General features: G+C 35.2%; 1 protein-coding gene across 1 annotated transcript in view; it reads left to right on the top strand.

The window, feature by feature from the left end:
- Nucleotides 1-12,191, top strand: part of PIGX (phosphatidylinositol glycan anchor biosynthesis class X) — a 26,374-nt gene extending 14,183 nt beyond the window's left edge. Inside the window, exons 5-7 of the mRNA XM_019922179.2 lie at nt 6,552-6,765; nt 8,666-8,766; nt 11,685-12,191. Of these exons, the coding sequence (XP_019777738.1) occupies nt 6,552-6,765; nt 8,666-8,766; nt 11,685-11,828 (459 nt within the window). The 3' untranslated portion in view covers nt 11,829-12,191. The remainder of the gene's footprint in view (nt 1-6,551; nt 6,766-8,665; nt 8,767-11,684) is intronic.

The following is a 12,191-nucleotide window of genomic DNA, read 5'->3' as shown; positions in this document are numbered from 1 at the left end:
ACTGAACTCAGAAACAGAGAGTAGGTTGTTGGTTGCCAGGGGTGAGAATGTGGGGAAAATGGATGAATGTAGTCAAAGAGTACAGACTTCCAGTTATAAGATGAGTAAGTTCTGAAAATCTAATGTACAGCATGGTAACTATAGTTAACGATACTGTATTGTATACTTGAAACTTGCTAAGAGAGTATACTTTAAAAGTACTCACCTCACACACACACACACACACACACATAAAGGTAATTATGTGAGGTGATGGATGTGTTAACTAATCTTATTATGGTAATCATTTTGTAATATATACATATATCAGATCTTCATGTTGTACACCTTAAACCTACACAATGTTGTATGTCAATTATATCTCAGTAAAGCTTGGGGGGAGGTGTAATGGGAGTCCGAAAGGAGAGAGGAAAGAGATGGAGATGGAAAAAATATTTGGAGAAGTAATGGCTGAGGGACTTCCCTGGTGGCCCAGTGGTTAAGAATCCTCCTTCCGATGCAGAGGATGCGGGTTCAATCCCTGATTCGGGAACTAAGATCCCACATGCCACGGGACAACTAAGCCTGTGCACCATAACTGGTGAGCCCGCATGCCTCAACTAGAGAGCCCGTGTGCCACAAACTATAGAGCCCACGCTCTCTAGAGCCTGCATGCCACAACTAAAGAGCCCATGCACTCTGGAACCCATGTACCGCAACTAGAGAGAAGCCTGCATGCTGCAATGAAGAGCCTGCGTGCCATAATGAAAGATCCTACATGCCACAGTGAAGATCTGGTGTGTCGCAAGTAAGACCCAACGCAGACAGAAAGAAAGAAATAATGGCTGAGAAATTTTCAAATTTGATGAAAACTATAAACCCACATATCTACAATGCTCAAGTACAAGAAATATGAAGGAAACTACACCAAGGTACATGATAATCAAATTGTTTAAAACAATGATAATGAGAAAATCTTAAAAGCACCAAGATGAAAAAACCACATGTAAAATACAGAGGACCAAAGATAAGAATAATAGCAGATTTCTTGTCAAAAATAATGCAAACAAGAATATGGAGTAGCATCATCTTTAAAGTATTGAAAAAAACCTGTGAATTTAGAATTCTGTAGCCAGTGAAAATACCTTTCAAGGTGAAGGTGAAATAAAGACTTTTTCAGACGTACAGGCTGAAAGAATTCATTACCATCAGACCTCCAATACAAGAAATGTTAGAAGAGGTCCTTCAGGCAGAAGGAAAATGATACCCAATGAAATCTATATGTACATCAAGGAAAGACTAGCACTTGAAATATAACTACTGGGTAAATATGACTTTTTTCTCTTATTATTTAAATTTTTCCAAGATAATTGACAAAAAATAATAACAATGTAGTGTAGCCATTCTTAACCATGTCTAAGAGTGAAATGAATGACAGCACTATCACAAAAGCTGGGAAGTGAAAAATGAAATACACTTTTGTAAGGTTGTTATACTAAATATAAGGCAGTTTAATATCACTTGAAGGTAGACTCTGCTACATTAAAGATGTTTACTGTAAACCCTAAAGTAACCACAAAAATGACAAAATAGAGTTGTAGTTAATATGCCAGCAAAGCAGATTAAATGGAACTATGAAAAACATTCAGTTACCCGGAAAGAAGGCAGAGAAAGAAGATAAAGGGAACAAAAAATAGACGTAAGGTATAGAGAACAAGATGAATTAAACTTAACCATATCAATAAGCGTATTAAGTGTAAATGTCTAAATATCTCCATTGAAAGTCAGAGATTTTCAGATTGGATAAGAAAGCAAGACCCAACTGTATGTTGCATACAAGAAATGAACTTTAAATTTTAAAACAAAAGATAGAACATGCTCACACTGATCAAAAGAAAGCTGAAGTGGCTATATTAATATTAGGCAAAGGGATTTCAGAGCTAAGACTATCACCAGTGCTAAGGAGGGTCATTTTGTTGAAGGGATCAACTAATCAGAAGGAAATAATAATCCTAAACATTTATGCCACTAATAACAGAGATTCAAAATGCACAAAGAAAAACTGGTAGAACTGTAAGGTGAAATAGATGAATCCACAGTTATAGTTGGAGATATCGGTACCCTTCTCTCAATAATTGACATAATAAGTAGACAGAAAATTGATAAGGATATGGAAGATTTGAACAAAACTATCAACCAACTTGACCTAATTAGCATTCATGGAACACTCCACCTGACAACAATAGAATACATGTTCTTTTTTTAGGTGTACATGGAATATTTACCAAGATAGATCACTCTAGGCCATAAAACAAGCCTCAATAAATTTAGAAGAATTCAAGATGTGCCAAGAATATTCTCTGACTACAGAGGAATTCAGTTATAAATAAAGAAGAGAAAGATCTCTAGAAAACCCTCAAACATTTGGGAACTAATTAGCATACTTCTAAGAAATCCATGGTCAAATGAGAAATCAAAAGGGAAATAAAGAATTTTGAGCTGAATGGAAATGAAAATACAAAATATCAGAACTAGTGGGGTACTGCTAAAGCTGTGTTTAGAGGGAAATTTGTAGCACTAAAATGCCTATTTTAGAAAGAAGAGAGGTCTCAGTCAGTGTTTTCAGCTAAGCCTCCTTAATCTATGAAAAGAAGAGCACATGAAACCAAAGTAGAAGAATATAAATAGTGAAGATCATAGCAGAAATTAATGTACTAGAAAACAGAAACACAATAGGGAAAGCCAGTGAAACCAAAAACTTGTTCTTTAAGAGGGATAAAATTGATAGACCCTTAGCCAGACTGATTATAAAAAAAATAAGTACTGTTAGAATTAACATCCCTGTGTCAGAAAAGTATTGTACATTTCATTTTTATAAAGTTTTACATTTTTAGATTGTACAAGTTATTCAAAGATACCAATTACTGTGTCTTAATTGGGGAATGTTTGGGGTTGTTTTGAAAGAGCTCTAGCCTGTGAGAGAAAGATCTGTTGAATGTTACAGATATGGTACAAAAGTTTTATAGCTTAATTCATTTAACTTTGCTCTGGTGGTTTATGACACGTGTAGTTGAGTGTTGTCATGAAAAAGTATAGGTCCATGTCTGTTAACCAGTGCATGTTGCTCTAGGATTAATTTTTGATACATAATTTCAATTTCTTGATAACATTCTATTGCTATTGTTTTATCATGGTGAAAGTGGAATAATGAATTCTGACTTTTGTGGATCAGTGTAGAGTCACTGGACTTTTTGGGGTTGCACTGATGGTTTGGCACGTGTTTGGGAGATGTACCAGCATCTAGCTATTGTCTAGATCACTTTTGATTGTCAGGTTATGATTTTCAAAAATATTTCTCTATTATTTTGAATCTAAAGTGATACACATACCTGTAACTCTCCTGAGATTTTGATCACCTCTCAATTGGTATACCTATTTGTACATTTCCCCCTCTTCCCTATTGTAGCTAGGTGTCAAGAAATTCATAGCCTAAACTCCTGAGTCGGCTCCAGGACCTCAGACTGTTGCTTGTGGACTAGCTTCTGCTGGTTCTTAGTTGATCTTGGTTTAAAATGGATTTGGGTCTCTGTTGAGGTTCATTAAAAAGAAATTATCCCCATTTAAAATTTTGAGACATAATTCACATGACATAAAATTCACCCTTTGGAAATGTGTAATTTAGTAGTTTTTAGTATATTCATAAAGTTGTGCAACCATCACCACTATCTAGTTCCAGATATTTTCATTACGTGCAAAAGAAAACCCCTATAAGGCTGATTTTTGAGATTCAGATACCCAGAATAAAATTTTTTGAACCGTCACCAAATAATCCTTTGACCAACAGGGCCCTACCTGTTGTTCTGGCCCTACCAGAAGGCCGTGTAGCAATTTGCCTCATTTTCATTATATCCCAGCTTAAATTCATATTAAAAATATTCTCAATTTTTGGCAAGTGACCATATTTTTATTTCTATGGAAAAATAAGCAATAAACAAACAAAAATAAACAAAACAGCTCAATAATTAGAGAAGCTGAAGATCATAGTACCATCATAAATTCTAAATAGCACAATCAGGAATATACTTTATGTTAGTTCTACTTATTACACTTAATTTTCAACTAGATAAACATGGGCTATTTTATATTATTTAACCTAATTGAATAGGAGAGTCAGTTTGACCTGGCTTTGAATCTTGTCTCCTTTACTTACTAGCTACAGTATATTGTTTATCCACCCTGATACTTTGTTTGCTCATTTATATAATGGGGCTAAGAGTTCCTACCTGATAGGATTCTTGTGAAAATTAAAGGAGATAACATATATAAACCACTTGGTGAAATACCTAAGTACTCAAAGAAAGTTATCTTTATTATCTTGTCATCTGTGTTGACAAGATAGAACATTTGGGCTTATGTGTTATTTTGATTTGTAACTAGTTGTACCCAAAGAGAGTTTATTAATAAATTTCTAGCAGGAGGTCTCTAGTAAAATTCCTTAGGGGTTTGCTCTTACGATCCTCCTGGTCAACATTTTTATCCTTAGATAAAAATACAAAAGACACAGTTATCAAGTTCATAAATGTTACATTAATGCTGGTTGACAGATTGGGATTTCAATTAAATCTCAATAGCCTAGAAAAAATGGACTGTAGCCAGAAAGATAAATTTAATAGAGAGAGATATAAAGCCCTGCATTTAATTAGTAAAACATCAATTACTCGATAAAATAGGATGGGAGTTATTTAAAGTTTTGTGCAAAAAGTTCAAATGAAAAATATAGGGATGAATAGGCAGAGCACAGGGTCTGTGAAACTATTCTGTATGATACTGTAATGATGAATACGTGTCACTTTACATTTGTGAAAAATCCATAGAATATACAATGTAAAGAGTGAACCCTAACTTAAACTATGGACTTTAGTTAATAATAATGTTCATCAGTTGTAACAAATGTACCAAACTGTTGTTAATAATAGAAAAAACTCTGAGTGTGTGTGGGAGCTGTGGGGAGTATGTGGGAATGCTGTTATTTTCTGCTCAGTTTTTCTGTAAACCTAAAACTGCTCTAAAAAATGAAATCTATTAATTAAAAAAAATAGATAGTATATAGATATGTGTCACACTGAAATGAGGCTGCTAAAAAGCGAATGCAATTTTTACACCTAGAAACTGAAAAAAAAAAAAGCTAATGCAATTTTTGCTAAAGAAGGTAGTGTTGCTACTATTTCCTCTGGGTATTTTGAAAGGCAACTGATACGATGCATGGTTTAGACACCATGTCATGAGAAACCAAGAAAACTGCATATTTCTTTGGGGAGGAGAAAACTTAGTGGGGGCAGTGTGGTTGCCTTCTGATGTATAAGGGACCCTTAGTAAAACAGAGGACATATTTATTGCAGATATTGTAAGCATCGACAATTGGTGAATTATTATGGGTCAGAGCATCAAGTTTCTACTAATAAAAAAGGAATAATTTTAACAGTACATAAAGTGAGATGACTCAAAGTAATGAACTCCCTTCCAGTCATTGAAAGCATTAAAATACTGGCTGGATACTTGATAAATACTCTCATTGGAACAGTGGTTTAACTTGATTACCTCTAGGTTCCTTATGGCTCAAGATTATATAATTCCTTGACCTTTACCAATAAGTTCTGTTACTCCTGTGATGAACAGAGAAGAAACAACATGTGAAAATATAGCACTTGGTATCACTGTCAAATAGAAGAATTAGAATGCTCGCTGTGGTGGGTAGAAGTTAATGCTATTTTTTTCTCTTTCCATAAAGAATCTAGAGAAAACTTGCATGTGTGTATGCATACACACACACACGAACACAGATTATGTATACAATGTTGATATACATGTGTATGTGTGTGCATATGTATATATGTGTGGTTTCATACATAAATATGTATGTAAGTGTATATGGATACGTTTGTAAGTTAGGGCTAATTTCTGCCACATGTGCAGTTTTACTTTTGGTGTAGAATACTTATTTTAAAATGTTTTTTACCATATTATTTTTTAAAAGAATCATTTACCATTTTTTCCATTAACTTTTTATGCCCAGTATGGAAAGAGTGCTGACCTTTGCTTAGACTTCCTGACCACAGTGCTCTATCTTACTCACTACCATCTTACTTCTGTGAAGAACAGGAAATTAGCAGAATGACACCAATCATTTTAACCCAATACTGGGTTAACTGTTTTTGTCATAGTTTTCATACTTATTGAATAATGCTATATTTATTCATGAAATTTCTTTTCTTGGTACCTGTGTAGTTACCTAAACAAAGGTTGATAAGGAAATTACATAGAAATTTTTATTATGGGGAAATTTCACACCCCAGAGTATAATTTCCTCAGTTTACTTTTAGTAAATGTTATTAAACACACATCATATCTTGTGTTTTCTACTTAAAGTTGGGGATGGAAGGGGAATGGAAATTGTTTATAAGGGGGGTGTTTTGACATTTTTGCTCATCTATATAACAATCTTCTGGTTTTATTTATTTTTTAATCTTCCTCATTCATTTCTTCTGGACTAATATTTGTTTTCTTTTTGACAGGCAGTGATGGTTTCAGAAAATTTTAATATAGAGGCTCCCAACTATTTGTCCAAGGAGTCTGAAGTTCTCATTTATGCCAGACAGGATTCACAGTGCATTGACTGTTTCCAAGCTTTTTTGCCTGTGCATTATCGCTATCATCGGCCACATAGTAAAGATGGAGAAACCTTTATTGTGCTCAATAACCCAGATTTATTGATGTATTGTGACCAAGGTAAGGATTGCAAGTCTTTTTGGAGAGTTGAAAATAAAATTAAAGGTATAATGGTAAGTCTGAAGTCAAGGACGGTGATAACAAAATCATGTTTCTTTTTTCTTTCTTTTAAACTTTTTGATTGTAAAATAAAGCACAGATATAGAAAAACTTCACAAATATATAGTTTAGTGACTTATTAGAAGGCAGATACCCAGGTAACTACCACCCAGGTCAAGAAACAGAACTTTGCCAGCTGCCCGAGCAGCAGCCCCGGGTGTCCTGTCCCAATCTCCTTTCCTGTAAGAGTAACACACTCTCCTGACTTTTAATCACTTCCTTATGTTTTTTTATACTTTTATCACTCAAGTGGGCATTCTTAGACACTGTAGCTTAGCCTTGCCATTTTAAAAAAATGTTATTTCCATTAAGTCTCTTAATTTACAGATTTCCCCTCTATCTCCTTTAAAAAAAAATTTATCTGTTGAAGAACTGGGATCATTTGAGACCCTATCACTGTTGGGGTTTGGGTGATTATACTCATTAGTTCATCTGACTTCTTTATTACTTGGAAACTGGCAGCTGGCTTGAGAGGTGTGATGAGATTCAGGTTTGATTCTTTTGGCCAGACTATAGGTGGTGATGTGATCTTTTATGAGTGGGCATATAATGTCTGGTTGTTTCTTTATTCAGCCATTGGTCCTTATTACTCCTTTGCTGCTTTCTGTTTCTTCATACTGATACTGCAGGATTTGTAGCTGTTAGTGCTTTGTGTCCACTCACATGTATTTTGGTGTTTAAGGGGGATACTTTATCACCTAGTTTTGTTGTAAAAGTTGTCTATGAGTTATTGGTTTTGTGTGTGATTGTTTTTTCTGTTTTTATGTGTGGATTTTTTTTTTGTGGCTGTGTTGGGTCTTTGTTGCTGCATGCGGGCTTTCTCTAGTTGTGGCGAGCAGGGGCTACTCTTCATTGCAGTGCGTGAGCTTCTCATTGCGGTGGCTTCTCTTTGTTGCAGAGCACGGGCTCTAGGCACGAGGGCTTCAGTAGTTGTGGCTCACGGGCTCTAGAGCTCAGGCTCAGTAGTTGTGGTGCGTGGGCTTAGTTGCTCCGCGGCATGTGGGATCTTCCTGGGCCAGGGCTCGAACCCGTGTCCCCTGCTTTGGCAGGTGGATTCTTAACCACTGCACCACCAGGGAAGTCCCTATGTGTGGATTTTAGTAAATTTAAAAACTATGCTCTCATCATTTTCAGTCTTCCTACAATCAAGACTTTAAGAAGCCCCTTTCAGATTTTGGTTCTTCGTGTCTCCAAACAGAAATCAGTAGCACTGTTACTAAAGATTGGCAGATAGAAAGTTTTTCATCATACATTTGCTGTCATCATATATTTCATGATGAGAAAACTTAAAAAGTATTCAACTATGTTAGCTTTGTTTATCCAACCTAGTTTTCTGTTTCTTTTCATGGTACATTTTACCTACCCTAAATAAACTTTGGAAAAGTGCTCCCTCCCAAGAGAGCAGCTGGGGTTCTGGAATTGTTCATTTTTTTGGTCTGAGTGTTCTTTACATGAGTGTGTTTTCTCTACGGAAATTTATCAAGTTGTAGGTTTAGGATCTGTTTATTCTTCTGAGATATGTTATACTTCAAAAAAAGTTTAAGTTAAAAATAATGGCCCCTGGTGTAGTGGGATTTGTTAAGAAGTCATGCTCAACTTCTATGCAGTCTTTGTAATTTTATAATTTCCTAGCCATCCACTTAGAACAGGCTATTAAAATAGAACAGCACATGATAGTTGGGTCCAAATCATGTACACTGTGTATTAAAATATTTGAATACTCATATCCCAACATGAAAGACTGGCCTAGCCTCTAGTCCAGATCAGTTTTCTGATACGATGTTCTACCACTTTTTCTCAGAGTTTCCAATTTTGAAATGCTGGGCTCAGTCAGAAGTGACAGCTCCTTGTGCTTTGAACAGTAAGGATAACTGCCAATGGAACAATATGAAATATAAATCAGTAAGTTAATATTTTATGTTGTTTTAGGTCATGCGGCCTCATATAAAACTCTTTCTATAATGTTTCTGCCACGTTTAAGGGATTAACATTTTATATTCTATCATAGAAAGCTGTTTTTTGTTTGTTTTTAATGTTGTTTCTTTGTTACTAATAGCAACAGTCATAGAATCATTTAATTTGGGGGATGGGGATTTAGAGTTAGTCCCAATGCCTCATTGATCCAGAGCTTAAGTATAGCTGATGGGCTTTTTAAAAGTGTGGAATGGTAAAGAAAAACAGTGGTGTGTCCATCTGATTTTAATCAATAAAACTTCACTTTATTTAGAACTTTTTATTAATTTTTGAGCAACAAAATGAATTAGTTGACTTTATTATATTACACAGAACAAGTGAAAAAAGGAAAGTAAAACTCTAAAGTTGTATCATTTCAACTGTGGTTAAGTTTCTAGACAGTTATATTGTTATTAGAAATCTAAATCTAGGCTGTTTCAGGCCATTTTTGGTGTTTTAGCCTCCCAACTTGTTTTCAGTTATTAAATTAGGTAAGTATTAGTACTTCATTAACACTGGCTTTGTCTAAGGAGTCTGTAGTTTTCTACTTACCCTCTTGAGCTAACATAGTCTACTTTCCTCTCTTCAGAGTGGTAAGTCTTTGTACAACATATCTCTTTTCTTTCCCTCTTTTTTTCTGTTCTTTTGTTACTCTTTTAAGAGCTGCCTTTTAACTGATGCTTGTAGTATCTGAATTTCTTTGTTCCTAATTCTCTTTAAGGCCTGTTTTCTTTGGTTGAATGCCACAGTCTGTGTCATTATTTTTACAATTTATTTTTACAAAGAGTCAAATGAGTTTGCAACAAAAATAAAAAAAATTTAAAAATTTAAACTAGCAGACAACATAACTGTCAATCAGATAAACATAAAGCAGATTTGTTCATATGTGTGGATATTTGGATTTGAAGTGTTTTCCTTGTAGTTGCTTAGAAGTATGTTTACCAGCTAACTCAGAAAACCACTACTGACAGTGAAGCCCTACTGCAAAGCCTATTATTTTGTATTGGAGAACCTTCTTTGAACAGACAGTTGGAAAGATGTATGATTGTGCTAATATGTTATGCAACATAAATTTGCTTTTGAGATTTCTATTGCCATAGAGTACCTGGATTTTTTTCAAACTCTAAAGTACATCTGGAGAATTACATTTGATTTTCTTATGTGAATGAAGAGTATGATTAGTATTTATACTATTTATGATGTATTGGTTTAAAAAATAGGTGGTGTGCATGGCTACACAATAAAAAATCACTCTATTAAAACATTTTGAATTCAGTTCTCTTTAAGACCATGTAACTTGAAATAGGAGGTCATAATTAAGTACTTTGACTTTTTTCTTTGTTACATTTCTTGTTTATATATACCAGAAAAATAGGTGACCATTACTAAGATGGTGAACTGTACTAAGGCTTGTTTGAAAATGCCATTATTTGTAAGATGCTTTTAGATGGCACTTCGCTACAGACTGTGTTGGTAACTTTTTTTTTGCATGTGAAAGTGTAATCCATGCATTTATAAAAAGAAACCAAAAATAAAAGAATTCCCAAGTTACCTAAATTTTAATGTTTTTTAAAACTTTTTTTTTTTTTTTTTTTTTTTTTTTGCGGTACGCGGGCCTCTCACTGTTGTGGCCTCTCCCATTGCGGAGCAACAGGCTCCGGACGCGCAGGCTCAGCGGCCATGGCTCACGGACCCAGCCGCTCCGCGGCAATGTGGGATCTTCCCGGACCGGGGCACGAACCTGCGTCCCCTGCATCGGCAGGCGGACTCTCAACCACTGCGCCAGCAGGGAAGCCCCAAACCTATTTTTAAACCATAAAACTTACCAGAGTTTCTAATTGAACCCCTTTATCTTCAAAACCAAATAGAAAATAGAAACCAAGTTGAACATAGGAGAACTTTTGTATTGCTAGTCAGTATTGCAACTACTTGGATGTTTTAAAAACAGTAAAGGACACATTCAATTGTGTAATTTGTGAATAACAAACGTAAAAAAATTTTTTTTGGCTGCATTGGGTCTTCGTTGCTGCACGTGGGCTTTCTCTAGTTGCGGCGAGCAGGGACTACTCTTCGTTGCGGTGCACAGGCTTCTCATTGCAGTGTCTTCTTTTGTTGTGGAGCAAGGCTCTAGATGTGAGGGCTTCAGTAGTTGCAGCATGCGGGCTCGGTAGTTGCAGCACATGGGCCCTAGAGCACGTGGACTTCAGTAGTTGCGGTGCATGGGTTCAGTAGTCGTGGTGTGCGGGCTCTAGAGTGCAGGCTCTGTAGTTGTGGCACACGGGCTTAGTTGCTCCGCGACACGTGGGATCTTCCCGCACCAGGGATAGAACCCGTGTCCTATGCATTGGCAGGTGGATTCTTAATCACTGAGCCACCAGGGAAGTCCTAACAAACTTTTAAAAGCTGTTTGAGGAGAGAAACAGCAAAACAGGAAAGAATGGATCCTTTAGTTTTATTGTTGTTTTAATGTTTTTCCTTTAGGGCTTTAACTTCTAGATTATTCTGTATTCTAATATGAAACATAGTAAGAGGAAGTAAATGTTTTTATTGATTACAGAGGTGACATTAGGATATAGCTAGTATTTTTTAACAATATACTCAACTCTATGTAAAAAGCAGAAAAAGTCAAAGCTAATGAGAATTTAAGAATTATTATGGGAATTGAGTCTTGAGTTCTGTTAAATTAACTGAAATGTTGAATTTAAAAGAATCATTCAAATAATAATGTTATATGTAGTATAGCAATGGCTGAAAGATATTTAAAAGAAAAAAGAAAAAGTTAAAATTAAAAATCAAAGAAGCAGTGGTTTCACCTTAGGACATTAATCTTAAATGTCTTTAACTTCTCTATCCATCTCTCTCCCTAGGTATATAAGACTGCGAATCTACAGGTTCCAGTGGGACTGACCATACATACCTCTTTAGTATGTTCTGTGACTCTGTTTATTACCATCTTGTGTTCTACTTTAATCCTTGTGGCTGTTTTCAAATATGGCCGTTTTTCCCTATGAGTTTTATGTAGTTAAACGCTTTCCATAAACCTAAATAAGACCTATTCATTTGTGACTAGAAGTGTTCTAGAATTGTCATTACTTTTTTCTTTCATCTTCATTTATGGCTAATATTATGTTTACTAGAGGAAATTCTGGATGATTCTCAGCTAATTTCAAAATTCAGTGCTCTGTTGTGTCGACCTCTCATAATCCTCAAGCATCAAGTGCCAATAGAGGAAACTTAATTCTGTTAAATTAATATTTATCTTGTGAGAAGGGACTTTATCTTCATTTGTGTTATAAATGAGTACTTTATGTATTAGAGACAAATTATCGCTAAAAATTGAGAAAATTGTTATGAATAAAATTAATTTGGATGAA

The sequence above is a fragment of the Tursiops truncatus genome, chromosome 4, assembly GCF_011762595.2.
Source record: "Tursiops truncatus isolate mTurTru1 chromosome 4, mTurTru1.mat.Y, whole genome shotgun sequence".
Lineage (NCBI taxonomy): Eukaryota > Metazoa > Chordata > Mammalia > Artiodactyla > Delphinidae > Tursiops > Tursiops truncatus.
Note: the sequence above shows the minus strand (reverse complement) of the source record. Positions and strands in the feature narration are given on the sequence as shown.